The sequence below is a fragment of the Lepisosteus platostomus genome, chromosome 4 (genome assembly GCF_059453375.1).
Source record: "Lepisosteus platostomus isolate fLepPlt1 chromosome 4, fLepPlt1.hap1, whole genome shotgun sequence".
NCBI classification, from domain to species: domain Eukaryota; kingdom Metazoa; phylum Chordata; class Actinopteri; order Semionotiformes; family Lepisosteidae; genus Lepisosteus; species Lepisosteus platostomus.
The window spans coordinates 69101327-69120746 of NC_142614.1; the positions used below are offsets into that span (position 1 = coordinate 69101327).

The window sequence follows — 19420 nt, forward strand, 5'->3', positions numbered from 1 at the left end:
TAGAATCAAATAGTTTATTTAGAAATGACAAAGTTTCATAAGGTTAGAAAATACAGTCAAAACACCATAGTTCTTAAAAAAACATTTAAACAAGAAAATATGACACAGTCTTTTTGAATATTTTGTTAAAACATTTAAAACATTTTAAAAGTTTCTTGCATTTTCAATTTTTTAAGATGAAATTTAGTTGTTTTATTTTGTGTTTACTGCACATGGTTATTTTACACATTAAAAATCCTTTCTGTTAAGTACAATACAATATAAAAAAACAACGCCCCATTACTTTCCACTTTGACACCAGAAATCTCTGTGTGTTAGCTTTCAAAAGGCTGGGTATATAGGTTTTGCCAATTGTAACATTTTATATAACCAAAATATATTAACATATTAAAGGGAGATACATTATAAAAACAAAATGTCAATCAGTTATGGGTTTACACTCTTCATTCTTCTAATAAATGTAAAAATAAAATTATGAGGCATCAATTACATTTTTTTCTTAGAAAATTATAATTTTTACTAAATACCAATATACTTTCCAGTAAAGGCTTTTGGTTAACAGTAGTATTTAACATGTTTAATTGTAGTGTCTTGTTCGATAATTGACCTGATGCCACATATTTCACACCTTATCATACTGGTCATGTACCTATCAAGTGATACATTTGAATTACTGCTCATGTTTTAGAGAGAATGAATCAAAAGGTGAATACATTGCTAATGTTGTTTATTGTTCTGTGTATGTGGTGGGTGTTAAATTGAAAAGTAGTACAAAATGAACAATCTTCAATTCTTTGAATGCAATACACTGTAGCTCAGCTTACTCTTAAAATCAACGCAAAATATAGATTTAGACTGCTACGAGTTTGTGCTTGCACTGAAAATGCATGACCCACATGATTTCCACTGCTGTCACAGAAGGAGATGGGGGGACAATCCTTGCACTCATAACCTCAGACAGTACAGTCTATAGACATCACATCTTGTTTATTATCAATAAAAACATCACATTTCACAAGAACCATAGAAAGTAACCGGGGGAACACATCCCAGGCTTATCAGTCACCTTGTATTAAAGGATATAAAAAACAAAACTCTGCAAAACAATAAATGAACAACACAGTGCATTAACAATGGCCATATTTTCACATTTTCTTTTCCCTACTGTATCCAAAAGCTCAGATTATCGGTGGAGCTTCTTGCTGCTCCTGCCACTGTTCACGCGTGAAAGTGTGGAACCACAAGCTTCCTTAGCTCAGGTTATGACACCAGGGCTTCTGTAATGAAAAAAAAAAGAACATCAGATTTATTTGTCTCATACAACTTCATCACACTACACACATCATTTGCATCTTCTTGGCATAATGGGGCATAAAGCTCGGCATAAAGCAATACAAAAGGCCAACAATGTTAAGGCATATTATTACAAATTTAAACTTTAAAATGAGGGATAACATGTTGAAATTGTGCAGTGCTCTTTTATTCGTTTTGAATATTATGTTCAACTGTAGCTGGGAATAAACATGTTACTGATCCATGTCTCACACTGACGGACTAAAAGAACTGGATCTCTTTAGGCCCACTTTAATGTGCTAATACCTTCACTGTGATCCAGTTAAAAATCTATGTAATCATAAAAAAAAACATTTGTGGATTATACTTCAAGTGAAACTCAGTGAACATAAAATGTTTTTGCCAAGCTAAAGCATTTTTCCCAGAAAGCAGTACTTGCAGACAAAATGATTTCCAGATGTTATACTGGAGCACAAATATGAATCAAGTCAGTCTATTTATTAAAACCAGAATATAATGACACATCGTTTTAGTTATAATGATTTAACATTTCAGCTATAATACATTGTAAATGCAATCTTTATTGTAGCATGTTTGACAAGATATCTTTACATTGCTATTAATACTATATATTGCATATAGTGACATTGTACAGTGTATAGTGGCAGTGTACTGAGTGACAATGCACTAAATCACAAAAAATCTTATTTAAATGCATGTATAAAAATATATTAGCTTTATCTATTTATCAGACCTATATGTATCTATATGTTATATTAGCAACACTTCTCATTTAGGAACAAGTAATAGGTTTATTCCATGCTGAAACATTGTGTTTTCTCTCTTCTCTTTTCAGCATGGGATAAACCTATTACTTGTTCCTTCGCAGACTGCGCATGCTGATGCAGCTACCCACCTGAACTACTTCTACATACTGTACTTCTCATTTAACCTCAGCAAACAAAAAACTCTGCTTATGCGATTAAATCAGAACTGTGAGCAACAAAACCTCAAAATTAAACTGTTAAAATTAGCTGAGTATTTCCACAAAACAAATGGTACAAAAAAAAAGTCTACATGGCTCATGGCTCATGTATTATTTTTATTAAGAAAAGCAAAGAGTTGCTTCACTTTTCTGACCCTTATTTTGATGCTGGAATAGCACCAGACAGTAGTAAATGATTTGTGAAAGGGCCACCACAGATCAAAGAAAGACAGACACAGTTTTGTTTTGTTTACCAATCATGGGGTTACTCTAGCTGATTTGTAGCCAGTGCTGAAAATATTAATATTGTAGCACTCTCAGGTTCACATGCACCCTCACCACTGCCACCTCAGGTCAGCCCCCCATCATTGGGGACTCAAACCCAGGCCTCCGGTGTCACTCAACAGGGACCCAGCCACTTGAGCTAAAGGGAGATCTCCCCTCAGCCCGACGGCTGCAGTCCCTGCTATTCACAGAGAATGGCGGTGGCGTCACCGCGCTGGTAAGCCGGCTTGAACAACCTGCAATGGTGGCCGTATGCGTTACAATATTAATGTGGTTTTGTCTGCCATAGAATCTTTCTGGCAAAGGAAACTCTGCCCTTTTGAAGTGAAACTTTTCGTGGTTGTGGTTCTAGGTTAGAAAAATCCCTGATTCCCCTTCTTCATCAGAAAAATAGAAACGTTTCACGACAAATGTCTGTACGGGTTCAAAATAAAACGTTCTACTGTATAAAAAGGCAATATTGTTCTGATTTTTTCAGGCGAACTAATGTCTTTACAGTTTTCACAGGACTCTAAGTGTTATGCTTTGTGTGGTTACGTAAAGTTGCAGTGAGCAGGACAGTTACCTTGAAATTAAATCCCTTACATCCCTTATTCCTCTTGTCAACTTTCTCTGTCAGCTCTTTCACCCAGGCCTCGTTATGGGGAGCACACAGCTTCACATTTCTCTTGGTAATGAACCTGAAAAAAATGGATAAGGTCCTGTTACAGCTCTTCTTTCGTCAGTGGTTTACCACTACCTGTGTATTCCAAATTAAAATGCATTTCAGGGGCACCTGTTTTGGAACTGAAGGATATCAAATTTCTGTACTTGGATTTTGGCCCCTGGATGACGTCTAGTGGTGTGTTTGCTGTTTTTCGTTTCTTTTTTCAAATATTCCATTTCAATTGTTAATTTATTTACAATTTTTTAATAATCATGACTGTGGAAGTTGATCAATTTATATATAGATGAATGAGGTGTACCCATGTACTGTAGTAAAAAGAAAGATAAAACAGGAACACGGGAGAAATTTTGAAGGAAGGATTTGCAAAGCATTACAATTAAAAGCTGAAGAAACCCCAACATTTGACAAAATTCTTCATCATCAGTTATTTTCCCCTATGTTACTTAATTTGCATTCACTAATTAAACTCATATTACTATAATTCAATATTCTATTTACCTTCAAATTGTAAATGAAGTTAAAGTGATATTATAAAAGCTAAGTAGATTTAATAAACGCTAGTGTTTTCATTAACTCCAATTTTAACTTTCAGTCTTATGCAATATCTGGATATTATAGTTAATGGTTGTGATTAATGAATACATTATCCAAATTGGTGTAATCAAGCAATACCAAAGTAATATTGAAAAGATAAAAATTTATAGATTATTTTGTCATGATCTGTTTTCTCACTTACAGTAAATTGTAAGTACAGTATCACTTCTTGCTTTGGGGTTGTTCTACCATACTGTAATTATGTAATCCTTAAGCATATCTGTCCTCCTGGGCCTCATTTAAGGACCTGCACATCTGTGTGTCTCAGAAAAGTCACTTATACAGTATTCAGTCTCTCTCAAGTTTGGGTTTAAATGGTGAAAATTGGAATGTGCATTTCACATCTCTACAGAATCAACAGAGGAATACAAACTGGAATCCCTCGAAACTGAATTTCACTCAATTTCAATAAATAAATAAAGGGGTACTGTCTGAATCTCTCTTTGGTCAGCTCAGGAAGAGACGGAAAGATGCAGGATTGTATTGTAATGGATGTTCAACAAGTACTTACACCATAGCTTCAATTTTGCAGCCATTTCTATTGCTTTGTTTTTGGTAGGTCTTCACTATCTTCATGGGGATTTTGGCATTGCTGACATCCAGACAGCAGTCCACAGCTATGTTCATGTCTCCATAGGCAGCTGTGGAGCAAAGCATCTTAGTACAGTAATTCAGCATTGACCTTGACTAAAAACCTAATAGTTCAGGTAGGTAGCTGCGTCAGTATGCATAGGCTGCAAAAACCTAAAAATCCAATATACTACTTTCTGCACACACTAGCTCATTATAGCCAGCTTTGAGGTACAAGCATGATACTGTAACATTGCTTTATTGAAATTCAAATGTATAGAATGATCTTGGGAATGGTAATTATATAATAATTAGCCAATATCATCGATTGAATTAACACAGCTCCACCTCCTTCTTGTCTGATCTTGTCAGATATCAGAGCTAAGCAAAGTTGGGTCTGGTCAGTACTTGAATGAGATTTCTATGGAAATCCAGGTTGCATTTGTAAGTGGTGCTTGGAGCCAACTAGTGCCACACATTCATCTGGACCACATGCTGTAACACTTCCAGCTAAAAGTCCCATGACACCATTTGTAAGAGTAGGGGTGATAGCGCCGGTATCCAATTTTCTCTCTGGGTTTGTATAATGACCTCCCCAATGTTTCCCCTTGATTCAGCTGGTGAAGTAATTTCTCACTTCTGTACATGGTCTGATGGTTGATGGATTCCTGGTGTGTAATGCGTACTGCACATCACTTTCTGTGGTGAGTGAAGTGGGTCCCCTTCTAAAGAATCAAAGGTCTTTGGGTTCCTCTGGGATAAAATGCGCTATACTAATGCAATACTTAATTATACCGTTAAAGCATCATGTATTAATGTCAACAGTGCAATTATTATTGATATTTTAATACAATCTTGACATTGTAATACTGTAGCTAAAGATTTATTTTCCTCTTTTTCACATTTCTCTTCACAGCTGCTGAATTCCAGTTTTGTGCCTCATATATTTACATACTTGAATCATTTGAAGGGTAAAGATAATTAAAATCTAGAAGAGTTAGTTTTATTTTAATAATAAAGCTGAATAACATTGTAGCTGAACAAAGATAATGGTGGCCAGGTTCTAGCAAATGCAAAGAACTGTTAGGAATTAAAATATCTGGAAAACAACTTTTGGCTGTAACTCTTCAATACAATACAAAAAAAAAAGATTGCAGTTTATTTGATCTTATTCGATGTGTTTGCCATCTCCTCCCACTGAAAAGGTTTTGTCTTACAATATTGTTCCAGGGTACACAAGACACTGCACATTATGTCTACATTACAACACACAGAACTCATTTATTTCAATATATTTCAGAGGGGAAAATAACATACGTCTCATAGATACTCTGACTTCTCACCAAATTAATTTGTTACAGTTGAATCACAATCTTAGTTGCAGTGATGATTCTTGTGCACTTATTTTACACCTTTTCTACAAAGTTCATTTAGAGGAACCTTCAGAGGTCTGTAAAATTGCACAATGAATAGCTCTCTTTGTTTTCCGCTGGTAGCACAAATTTTACAGGTTGTAATCACTTCAGTTTTACAATTATTTCTTGCACATAAACACAGAAATCCCATTCCTGACCCCCCACCTTAGAGTGAAGACTGAGAATTGTTTGCCTTTTTTCTTAATTGTGAACGCACTGACCCACAAAAGTGTGATGCCGTTTGACTTTTGACTTTGCATAAGGTAAATATACAGTATTGGAAAATGAATCTGCCTTTGAAAAACAGTACAAGCATGACAAATTTCTTTTCAGGCATATTGTAAACCTATAGTAGGTGTAGGGCATAATTTGTTCTGAGATATGACCCACACTGAGAATTACATTTTAAGCACAGAAAGACCAAAATGCTCCAGAATGCCAGAAAAAAAAAACATTTGAAAAGGCTTAATTGAAATTCAGACCTAATGTGTTCTCTGACACAAGTGTGCTGTGAGTAAGGGTCTTTGAGACTTGCTAAAACTTAAACCTTTAAAATCTGAATTACACATTTAGGAACAGAATCAATTTCACAACACTCATTTAATGGTTAGTTCCTTAAAGTTAATACTTTAAAGTTAGAAATACCCTTGACTTGTACAGTGCATGGCAAAAAGCAAGGTAGGGACTACATTTTCATTCAAAAATCATAAAAGCCTAAATGCAGAGCACAAATTAATCTATGGGAATTACATTTGAAGAATAATGTCTTGAAGGGCACTTAACATTCAGTTACAGGAAAAGTCTGACTATTTACTAGCAGTCAACAAATGTAGTTTAAAAATGCAATTAATCAAATACAATGGGACATCTTAAGTGGTATACACTGGTTCTAAAATATTGCCAAAAACCAAAGGCATTCATATTCAGTCCAGCTAAACACATGGCATTCTGTTACTATGGAAACTCAGAAGTGTACAGGTGCTATGCTTCATTGGATGAAACTCTCTAGTAGTCATAAGAAGTAATTCTTATCTTTAACAAAACACCTGCTTTGGTGAAACAACAGTTTAAACAACTCTGCTTACATGGATAAGACACTGCATGTTTATCACCTGTTGTAAGTTCAGTGACTCACACCCATTGTGAGTCAAAAGACTGAGTCAGGAGATATGAATAGGAGGGCTTGTTCTGTTACATAAACCATTCAGGTAATTTCTGTGTTTTTTGTTTCTACTTAACCTATTATTTCAAATAAAAAAAGTTGAATCTGACAGCTTTATTGGAATTGCATTATGACTCTAATTGTTTCTCATCATTTTCTCAGGAACATGTTAAACAATTTAATGACAAAATTAATTATGAATTTTATGACGTAGAGGTCATTTCAAATGTGCAAAGCTTTCTGAAACTACTTGTTCTTTAATTGAAAATCATAAATAAAAAATATTTAAAATCAATAAATTAAAAAAAAATATATTATATTTCCATCAAAAGTTAAGGTTTAAATCAGGTGAAATACTTTATTATGCAGTGGTGCAATCATCTGTGCATAGGTTTGAACCAAACTGAATTCACAGTACCATAGTTTTTCAGGTGCTGTGCAAGATCTTAGAAGAAATAAGAAATATACTTTAATCTTTCTGAAGCTTATAGTCCTTCTTAAATACAGCTCATTAGAATTATCCCAGGGACTTCTTTCCAAGACATCTGTTTGACAGAACATCCATGAAATTAAGCTAATATTTACATATTTCACAGACTTTGGAGAGCTTGCAAACATTTTCCAACTAAGACTATGCTGCACCATGTGTTTGCTATGGTCTTGGATATGTGAATGAAGACAGATATAATGACAGACAGCAGAAGACAAAATATTTGAGCAAATCAAACTACTTACCTTTGGAGCACCAGTAGATCAGGAATACCAATACACAGACAGAGGAGATGCTGCGAGTCATATTTGAAGCTGATGTTGTTTCTGGCAGAGAGGGAGAGAGAGATTCTTTTTGCAAATGCTCCACTTGCCTCTTTGCTGCTAAGAGTCTGCATCCCTGTCCATTTATACTCTTTAGTTTCACTTTGAGAAGTACACCAAGAGGCGTGTTATTTCTCAGGGAAGTCATGTGTCCCTAAGCTCTTTAACTCCTAAGATGAAGATGAACTTTTGATGATGAATAAAGGAACAAAAGAATGGATTGACGTTTAATAAAAAAAAAAATCATAACAAGAAATCCCTGAAAACTGCTACAGAAAAACCGTGTGTCGGTTGCCAAATGTTAATATTTCAGTTTATCTGAGGTTTGCTCAGTTTCAGCAAACACTGAGTAGAGGCAGTTCCCTAAATAAATATCCCTGTGCACCAACAAAGCAGGGAAGAAGAAAATAATAAATTCATTATTTAAAAATGTATGATTATGGCAAAACAAATGATTGTTTAGCACCTAAATTGAGAGGCACCGGACATTTCTTATTTTAGAAATAATCAATATAGAATACTCTGTAGTCTAGGGTGATGTTGTATAGACAACTTCTTTTTCACTGGGTTCTTTTCTTTCCATGAAGATCTTCCTTTCTGCAAAGGTCGCATGGAATTCCCTCTGAGAAAACTCCCACAGTTTCCTAAAGCTCCGTTCTTTATGATGGACCACACTCTATTTGGAAGTCATTAATATGCCTATTTCAAAAGCTTCTGCTCCAATTTACTTTTCAAATTTTATGCAATCAATGAAAATCTTCTGAATGTTTCATTTATTTACTCTTTTCTTTTGTCTGTCAGGCATGATGTTTGCACAATATGCATGAACAGAATGAGTGAATCTTGTGTTGCACCATCACCAATGTAAATGTCATTTTTATTTTTTCCATATCGTTAAGTAAGGCTAGTAATAAAGAATGGTATTGTGAGTTTTGCCCATTGCATCCAAACAACATTTTTGTTGACATGATAACTGAGGCTAAAGGCATGTTTGTATTACAGAGACATTTTCTAAGAAAAGTTGAAAAGCAGTTTAAACCTTTTTTCTACAGTATTTGTCACTTCTACAGCCATATACTGTATGATACAACCCCTAATGGTCAGGATAAAATAAACACATAGTGAAATGAATTCGAGCTCTTAGTCAGCTGTGGTTGGAGCATTGCACATCGCTGTTAGGAAGAAATGAAAGTGACAGGTCATCTCCTTACTGATATTCTGAAATCTATCAAATTCCTATTTTACAATCTCACAAATGGGCTTGAGGTGCTGAAAGGTGCCCTCTCATTTGTAACCTTTCTTATGTTCTTAACTGAGAGTAAATTCTCTAAGTGGCCTAGAGACTCCCACCATTGATGTGTAACATACAGTACGACACAATATATCCGTAATAAGCCATAATATAATAATTCAAAATATAACATAATGCCCTGTATTTAGAGGCGACCTGAAATTCCCCTGAGATCTTTTCAGTGATTCTTCCCCCAAGTATTCCAAAAGCACCAAGCTGGTCACATGGCACTGTTGGGAGGAACATCTTGCCGAGACAATTAAATGCCTTGACTTTCTTCCAATCATCTTTAGAGATCTTGAAATCGGCTGGGAATTGATAAGAAATGTCTTGTTTGTAAGGGTCATGATCATACTATAGAGCTATAGATTCCGCCACACTATGGGAACTTGCTTTGCTTCATGGTCCATCCATCCATCCCTCCTTTTTCCATCGATTGTATCCAATTTTAGTGTAGCAGGGGAGCCGGAGCCTAACCCAGTAAGCAATGGGACATTAGTCCGTCACAGGGCACACACAGACACACTCACACTTACTGTACACTAGGGCCAGGTTTCCCAGAATTAACCTACTAGTACCGTATGTTTTCTGACTGTGTGTGAAACTGGAGAATCTGGAGAAAACCTACACGAACATGGGGATAAAATACAAACCCAACACAGATAGAATCCCAGGAATTAAATGCCGAGCCCTAGCACTGCAAGACAGCAATGCTAACCACTGAGCCACTATGCTGCCCCTTTTCATGGTTTACAGAAGTTCAATTTTATTAAATTCTTTCTAGGATAATAAAACAAAGTATCTGGGATCCTTTTTTCCCCTCTGAAATTAAACTGCTCCTTAGGCTTTTAGATATCTTAAATGATAGATAACAAATAATAATCGCAGATAATTAGAAAAGAATCAGATAATAATAGTCTGCGTCTTGTGTTATAGTTAGTTAGTCTTTTTGGTCCTGTTTTCAAGGTGGCATCTTACGTCAAACCAATGAAATTAAATATAATTTATCTTACCAAACAGTTTATAACTGACAGGATTAAGAAAAAATTACAGCAAGGGAAAGGGCAAAGAAAATGGCACAGTCAATAAAAGTAATGACAACCCAACAGAAACCAGGTTGAGCTCTGTCCAGTGAGCCACTGTGGTTCTGGTGTAGACTTTACCCTTTTTATACACATCTTTGTTCCTTGCATTTTGTGATTAGAAGTTCTGGAAGTTATTGCACATGAAGTATTTCCCTAAGTACAGTATAGTATAATATCTCAGTTTCAACAAGCCTAATAGCAGTTCCATAACCAAAGCCATGGTCACTAACCTAGAAAACAACAGAGAAAAATGTGATCATGGGAATGCATTTGTAAGAGGAAATCCTAAATTCATTAATTCTAAGTGCTGGGCAGGGTGATCATTTTATTTTGTACACATAAACTAGTTCCTTAGTTCCTTTCACTCAGTGAACCTGAAAAACTCTGTTAAAATATTAACAAATAAAATCCATAGTTTCTCAAAGCTCTGCTCCATATGATGACAATAGCTCTATCTGCGAAGTGTCAATAATGGCATTTCACAAGGTCCCCCTGCCCTTTTCTGTGTTTCTAAATTTCCAAAATCAATGTTCATTTCCTCAAGTGCAAAATCTTCAGGTTTCTGTCATTTGCTCTTTTTATTTGATTACCAGGTATGAAGTCTGGAGCAACATGAATGGAAATTCTGGAAAATGTGGAAAACAATCTTGTGCTGCTACATGCCACCATCACAAATGCCATTTTCTGCTTGTTTTCTGTCATTAATGAACATCTGTGTGACAATGTAAATAATGCTAAAGCACAGCGAAAGTGCTAGAAACTGATCTGTGCCAATTACAGTACATGCTCGTGAAACGTCTATTGTTTATTCATCTTTAGATTTAGAGAATTTTGTCCATTGACTCCAAATCACAATTTGAACTGTTATAAAGTGCATCAGAATAAGATAAGGTGTGTTTGCACTATATTTAGGGACATTTTTTGAGAAAAGAGAAACAAAAAGAGCTTCAAGCTCCTTAAACTGTGTATGCTATGGAATATACTGTACTGTAATAACCTAATGACTAGGATGAAGAAACACATGGCGAAGATGTTGACCAGCTTTGATCACGCCATTGCAGCCCAGTGTTAGGAGAAATGGTCGTCAAAGGGTTTGTGACAACATGGTGACTATATATTGTAGTACTTCAAAAATGTCAAGATTTTGTGCTTTGTTTGGAATTTTTAAAATTCTGGGATTACGTCGATTAATTTATTTTGATTCCAAGATTTAATAACTGGTCTGAGAAGTTGGGTTTGAAGTTCCCCTTTAAAGATAAAAAATAAATATAATCTCCCTTACAGATACAGTATATGCTATTAATGCATGGGACTGTCCGGTGACAAACATGAAACTCCAGGGACAATAGAAAGGTTAAAAGTGATAAAAAGAAGCAAAAAAAAACTTTGATAGGACACAACAGAAGCATGCATAAGACTTCCATGAGAACATACAAGTTTAGTTTCATTTCTGGATAACCAGAAACTTTTTTTACAGCAGATTCTGATTCCCCTGTGATTTGTACTGATATGACAGGTTACAGGAATAGAGACTTCTTAATGCATTTAAAAAAAAAATACCGTAACAGAATTGTCAGCAAGCCATATTTCTTATAGTGTAAAACATACTTATAAAAAGTGCACCAGATTTGCATATTACTTACAGTACAGTATGTGTTTTCATAAGATAGTTATTTAGTATGAACCACTTTTGCTAAATTAAAATACATATAAATAAAAAGAGCATTAAAATTGATGATTGCAGTAATAGTACCGGGAAAACAACTGGGTTTATTTTTCTTAAGTTTTTAGAAGCTTTGATTACAAATAGTTTATAAAAGCAAGCTAGACTGTTTGTTTTCTGAGCAAACCTGCATTTGGTATACAGTAATCGTTATTGTTATATTAAGGTTTGTATATGCATGTGCAGGAAGAAAGCTTACATGATCCGGTAAGTATTGTTTCATGGCCAAATCTCTTATAACTTACAAGAACAAACTTTAACAGTTCATCTTCATCTTTCACACGAGCCCAGTAAAAAAGGCCAGTAAGGAAGAAGGGGATTTCTACCGTCACCCAATAATCTGCTCTTTTTACGAGAAGCTAGTAGTACTCACAGAGATCAACGACCCTTTAGAGTGCGACCCTACAAATGCCAGGCAAAGGCAAGCTATGATTTCAGCACAAGCTCCTGCAGCACAACGCTTGGCTTCGTATTGTTTTGTTGGGGGCTTTCCACTCTTATTGTAAAACATTTACAAAAAGCTGCCATCGGGAAAAATCTGTGCCAAGTATACTTCTCCATTCTTTCAAAGAGGAGGGTCTTATTAGCCATTTTTAGAAATGTCTAAAGGTTGTTTCCTTGTTTTCTTAAACTGTGCCTAATAAGATTATTAAAAGGAACGTACTGTAATAACTCCCTTTTCTGCTTAAACCCCGAAACCTTTACTCATTCTGGTAGTTAGCGGGAAAAACTTCAAATATCATGAATATTTCATTTATATTTCATTTTTATTTGCTTCTCATGCTGTACTTCTTCATATTTTGATGAGACATAGAGGATGATTTCTAAATGTGAAAATACACATCTCCATTCAAAAGTATTTGAGCCTTGCTGTTCTACCTCAATTTGCAATACAATATCTTTCATTTACTCTGGTCTACACCTCTAGTAAGTGACTAGTGTCTAATACCAAAGCTGTCTTCTTTGAATACACCAATAAACAGTACTAATATAAATTCAAGTTTTGAAACTGTGCTGTACTAGTGATGTTTGTCCAAGTGCAGTAATAACTGTGCCTTAAGAGTGAGAAAAGTGCAGGAAAAATCGTTTACTCTCTGACATCTGCTGCTCTTCCATCCCAGTCTATTAAATGCATGATACAGATATTATGGGTTTGTTGCAGATGCCTCTACTGCACATCTGCAATATGAAATTAAAAAATAAATGGAGTGTCACACAATTCCATTGCAATAAATGGTTGGTAATGGAGGAGCTCAAACCACACGACATAAGATTTGATATTCATGTAAGAGAGTCGGCAATTGTATCCTTAGTTTTTTTTAGATCTGTATGAGAGATTGCTTTCAGATCTGCATGATCTATCCTCCTCATGCGCGTAAATAAAGGACTCGGCTTGACCACACCTAACCTGAGTGAAGACTTTTCTTCGACACCACAGGGCAGCTGCAGAAGTGGAGATATGATAGAAGAGGGATACAAAAGATGAAGGTTAAAGAGAAAAAATATTCCATATTTATCGTTTTTTTCATTTTAAAAAATGATGTCAAGATTGATTATGATTTAGGACAACTGAGGAATTTTCCACATTTGTTGTAAACTCCATATTGGCTTGGGAGGGTACGATACATGAGTTGTAGCTGTGACATGAAGTATAAAGTCACAGATCTTAGGTTAAAATTGATCTCAGAAATATCGACAAACACAGGGGCTTTTTTTTTAACCTGAAACGCTAAAACATAAGATGAAGATTTGTTAAATATGGAAGATGTTTGGTGTGACAGGCCATTAGCTGATTTTTGTCTGGGAAGGTACAGTACAGCTGCAGGGAACTGGTGTCTTGATGAGCTGCAGCTGTGAGCTGTCTTATTTAAATATCCTGTCTAAACACTCTTGAAATGCAGCAAAACCCTCTCAGAAAGCATTATTTCACGTTGGAAGAAAGCAACCTGATAGGTGGTGTGCAGGTGGGCTTTTGTTCTCTGGGGAGGCAGTATGGCGGTGCAGCTGTGAGCTGCTGGCCGCAGGTGCCGTGAAGCTGCTGTAAAACAGCCAGGGAGGGCAGCGGAGGTTGTCTGTTGTGGTTGCCAGAGATGCAGCTATGGTTGAACTGTGTCTGAAGTACGAGTGAGGTGTGGCTAAGGGGCACAGACGCTGTCAGCTGTCAGTGCCGTGGAGGTGTAGGAAAGCGGAGGGAATGCAGTCCGTGCTGCCATTGGGGCTCTGGAAGAGAGCCCGGTGAAAAGCAAGCCGTAGAGGCAACCAACAGAGGCGGATGCTTGCGATCGCCAGAGATGTGGCATGGCTGTGCAGCAGAGGTGTCGTAAGTGGACGCAAGTCTGTTTGTATTGGTGAAGGAAAATGGACAGTGGGAAGACAACAGCTGGAGAGGAGTCTTCCCCAAAAGGAGAAGGATGTGTGGGAGCTACTGTCCAAGTGGGGTTATGGTGAAAAAACACTTCTGCAGTAAGGGGATAGTCTAGCGTGTCCACGGTATGACGCAGAGTGTTTGTCCCATTGTGGTCCATCAGCCAGCAGTTCTCTCCCGTCTGGTCGTGCCCAAGAGTGAAAGAAAAGTGAGTTTATTAATGTAAGGGAGCTTGGTGACAGTGTAGCGTGACGTTAGGGTGGGTGTGTATTGTGAAACGAGGTAAGGGAGTTAATATGAGAGTTAGTGTGGAGGAAACGGGTAAAGGAAGCCATGTTAACGTCTGTATCACGTGAATGTTTTGGTATCATTGTGAGAGCAGGAGACGCAGCCTGTATTTTTCCAGCTCTTTGGAAGAAGACTGGGAAGGACTGCCCATCTACTGTAGGTTCTGGCTGTGCTGGGAAGCGTAGAGTGAACACTCCAGAGAGCGGGACACAGAGGTGGAAAGGCTCCTGGCTCTGAAAGAATAGTGTGTACAGTATGTGTGTGGGGGGTTGCTCCTGGCTCTCTAGTGCTGAGAGACATCTGGTGTGTCTCCACTTCAGGGACAGAGAAGAGTCTTGGCAGGAGGTGAAAACATACTGTGAGTAACGTGTCGCTGAGAGAAAGTGTAGTTTGAGGGTGAAATGAATTGGAACAGTTTGTAAAAGTGTGATAATGAGAGAAATGCAAACAAACTGTTAGAAAAGTGAGAATAATGTTAATGAGTGTGTGGTGTAAAAAAGATATTTGCAGACGGCTCATGATGAGTTCACCTTGTACAGTAGTAGGTGGGGCCGGTCTGTCACATTTGTTAATGCTTTTAGGATATTTTTTTTTTTCACATGTGAAACTATTGTTTTACTGGAAACATGAGACAGGTCAGACAGCCCCTAACTCTAAACTAATTGGCTTAGACAAGAAAGTTTTATGTAACTCTGGCAAAAACAATCACACAATCACCTGTACCTTTAATAATACAGATATACAACAGCTGCAAGGAATTCGCTATTTTAATATTTTCACTGACTTTTCTCGGTAGTTATGCAATAACATTTTTGTAGACTGATTTTTTGGAAGAAAAATAACTCATAGCATGCCTACCGTACCTATCTATAGTGGCTAGAACAGAATTATTCCAAATGTATTTTTTATCATTACAGTATTATGACAGGATTTATTAAGTTGCTTGTCCTATCCTGATTTTGGTTAGGATATAACCTAGATTTTGGTAGACAATCTCATTTGTGTTAACAGTATCACCTACTAACACCACTTGAAACAAAATACTACCTGTTCATAATTGTTGCATAGTGTATTATGCATATGTTAAAGGATACGTTAAAGCAGTTTCGGCTGTTTCACACTGCAGTGGTTATATAGATTTAAAAAAGAAGTAGTCATCTATAATGGGTAATAAAAAGAGGAGGCTTTGCAGAAAATGATAAGAAACAAAACCCCAACATTGGATGTCATAATGTTGCGTGCTGGGACATTGCATTTGAAGAGGTGATTGGTTTATACTATTCTGGGACACTGCTGAAAGCAAACTGACAAGTCCATTCTTATCAAGAAAAACAAAATACCCACCATTGTAGTGTCAGTAGTGTCAATGTAGGCCAAGAATTCTATCTCCCCATTCCACTAGAGCAATTCTTTAATTATTATTAGTAAACACCCTTTAAAAATGCTGTAGGATATAAGCAAAATCATCATCTATAGAGAAGTAATAGATACTGTATTTACTTCTATTACGTGCATATTTGAAATACAGTATATAGCATATTTCCATGTGAAAATGCTGAGATTGGATTTTGTTTGGATCCGTAAATAGGCATTCTCAAATTAAAAAGATTTTCATGTCCTGTAACTCAAACAAAATTATGTTGGCAAACTGTTAGCATGGAAACCATCCAGGATATCCAACATTTTAAAGGGGAAACACATTAGAAAAAGTGTGAGATAGGAAAGTTTTGTAATAGACACTCGCCTGTCTAAAGAAAGGAAAATCAGTCTGAACAATCTGTAGTAATATCAGTTTTCTTAAACCTGATGTTCTGTCTTTGAAAGCCAGCAGCTGCATAGTTTCTGTAATATGGTTCCTGGACAAGTCTTGCTGTGAACACAGATCAGCCTGAAACGGGAAGAATTAAATTTATATTATTATTTTATTTTGTCTGCTACATTTCCTCTGCATAGGCATGCAAAAATAGTTTGTTTGCAGGTTCAGTAACGTTGTCTCAACATCTCAATGTTTCTCTTTTTTATCTTTTGAATGCTCTGATACGCTTGAGTGCTCAAATCCTTGTGTCATTCTGGATCTTGTAAATGTCATGTGGGTTCAACTTTTCATCGCCTTTCACTACATTGAATAAAGTCCACATTTCTGTGGTCGGCAGTGGTCAGGAGAGGACTGATATTTCAGCAGACCTGCTACAAGTCTTCAATAAATGCTTTTAATATTTGTAAAGATTACACACTAGAAGTAAATTTGTAATTACCAGTTATTGAAGAATTGGTGAATGGTTAGTAGACACTTCCTTGTATGGTGTGAACAGTTGTTTGGTATGTAAAGAGTTTCATGGTTTTAGCTGGTGGTTGGGTTTCGGAATAGCAGGTCTTATTTGAAACCATAAAGGTTTCGTTACGATAAAGATTCCTTCTCTGAACTTCTTTGTTGAGTTTTAATTATCTCAGGCCAAATGAGCCATCTTATTACTTAGGTAGGGTTTTTGTCACATTCCCTGTTCCTACTGTATTTGTGTTCCTATTCACAGTATGAGGATTTAGTCATTACTCAGAATGCTGTTAAATTGCCTTAAGGTTTGGATTAAAATATACTTTTCTCTTTTCATTATGTATCTGTACTTTGTTTGAAAAGAAAAAATAATTAACTTAATTTTAAAAACTGGTGGTCTTCAGTTTTTGTCTTCAGAAAATGCCCTTAATACAATGTGGCACAGTGTGCTTTTTGTGGTACTGTGAACATTTTTAAAGACTTATTGTACTTCCTTTTTGTCATAATTATATAACATTTTTTACTTCAGAAATATTGTCCATATACTGTAAAAAGAAGGCTACAACATTTAGTGTATGCTCAATTTTTTTTGATTAAAACGTGTTTGAAGATAATTGTAACACAAAATACAATATATCTCTTTTCTCACCAAACCCCCCACAATGACAGAGTTTTAAAGTTTTGTTTTCTTTTTTTATATTTTGACTTTACGCCACTACCAGTTTTTATTGGGTAATAGGGGAAATGAGATCCATTAGACTTTGGCTGTCTGAACATGTACTTACAACAATCAGATGTACTTTCCCTCAGCTCAGTGCCAAGTCTTGTATTTCACAATCACGTTTTCAAAAATATATATACTGTATATATGTAATTAAATACCATTTTTTATTTATTGACACACTTTATGCACTGTTTCTAATACATTAAAATTATAAAACATTATAATGTATATCTAAATAAAATATACTAGAAAGTATTGCAAAGAAGCACATTTATGTCTGCTGTTTATACAGTGCAAACAAATCAAGACAGTAAATTGAATTGGCAGTAAAACTTATCTAATGTGTGTGTGGGAGTCAGTGCTGGGGCCCCCCAGAAGCCTAATATCTGTCTTGTTGAACTGTATTAATAACTCTCTCTTAAAATTGAGTTTTTTATTACAGTAACACATAATACAAAATTGCGCTTTTTGCACAGTCACATTAGTCTAATTAGTCATTAGTACACGGATGCTCTAGTTACTGCACTCAAGATTTGATTAATATATATAAAAATGTACAAAATGATTAATATGGATAAAATGGTTTTGAAAGGTGGCACCATGAGAAATAAAACTTCCAAGTTCAAATCTGTGTCACTTAATTCCATTTGCTGACTGAAACGTTTGTGCAAACAGGTTTTTATTCATTTAAGCACAGAACCCCTTCGAAAGAGAGAACAGAGACAGAGGCGACCCCCCCGCCCTCGCCATCGGCTCTACAGCTGTGAGTGTGAAATAGAAGCTCCATGTGAACAGGCACTTCCAGCTCCTGGTACTACTCCTCTCTCGGCTTCATGGGCCTGAGCAGCAGAACCCAGTGATATCAGGAAGGCAGCACAGCGCCAGCGTGTTTTTCCCTGTGGTTGGACCATTCTGCCTCGACAGGCCCATCTAGTCCTCATCTGTGAGAGCAGCAGGTGGGAACAGGGCAGATCACTGTTAGGATTGATAGAGTACAGTACTTCCAAAATGTAACGACATCTAGACATTTCCACAACATGAGGACAAAGGTGACTAGTTTGCCCCCTGTACAGAATGTGCATAGAAGACTAGAAACCCTGCGGTAGTTATTGGTGGACGTCTGCGGGTACAAGGACCAGGATCTGAGCAAATGAAACAACAGGAACAGGACAAGCAGGTGCCAGGATCAGCGTCAGACAGAACAGAGCAATTGAGACCATAAATTGTTGAACATGTGTTTCAAATAACCTTTGGCAAGGATATGTAGAACGACATGAAATGGAAAGTGGGATCACTGCTCTGGGCTACAGGTAGGATGCTTAAAGATACAGGGACCTTACTGCATAGGAAGCATTGGGCCAAACCAAAAGAAACTGAACAGGGAGTAAAGAAATAATGGGTGCTACCAGGATGAGGAATGAAACGGCACTGCGAACGGTGGGCTGGATGCCTGAATTCGCAAAATGAATAATAATAATAATAATAATAATAATAATAATAATAATAATAATAATAATAATAATAATAATAATAATAATAATAATTCCTTACACTTACATAGCGCTTTTCTGGACACTCCACTCAAAGCACTTTACAGGTAATGGGGACTCCCCTCCACCAATGTGCAGCATGGGGCGCTAAATCAAGGTTTTGTCCACTTGCTCATTAAAATCCAGTGCCTTATGATGCATAATAAGATACAGTAATGATACAGCACCCATATCGACACAACATCAAAGACTCCAGTGGGTTTCCTCCTAAAATTAAAGCATCTTAATAACATTATAAAATGCAGAGAATTAGTAATTATAACTTTGCTATTTTGGACAGTTACGGTGGGAAAGTCTGGGGACTGCTTCTCTTTTTTTTGTCAAGTGGAGTAACCGAC

At 36.4% G+C, this 19420-nt stretch overlaps 1 protein-coding gene across 1 annotated transcript; it reads right to left on the minus strand.

The window, feature by feature from the left end:
- Window positions 1-7864, minus strand: LOC148673709 (C-C motif chemokine 19-like). Its single transcript, XM_088630494.1, has 4 exons — window positions 7707-7864; window positions 4336-4465; window positions 3129-3243; window positions 1-1277 (listed from the first exon to the last, which is right to left on the minus strand). Exons 1-4 carry the CDS (start codon window positions 7765-7767, stop codon window positions 1251-1253), a joined length of 333 nt encoding a protein of 110 aa, XP_088486620.1. The 5' UTR covers window positions 7768-7864; the 3' UTR covers window positions 1-1250.
- Window positions 7865-19420: the final 11556 nt, after the last annotated feature.

Bases quoted from the DNA above. Each gene is read 5' to 3' on its own strand.
- LOC148673709 (XM_088630494.1), bottom strand. From the start codon at position 7,767: ATGACTCGCAGCATCTCCTCTGTCTGTGTATTGGTATTCCTGATCTAC. The intron at 4,466-7,706 runs GTAAGTAGTTTG...TTTGCTCCACAG, and splicing joins GATCTACTGGTGCTCCAAAG to CTGCCTATGGAGACATGAAC. The intron at 3,244-4,335 runs GTAAGTACTTGT...CATTTTTTTCAG, and splicing joins TGCAAAATTGAAGCTATGGT to GTTCATTACCAAGAGAAATG.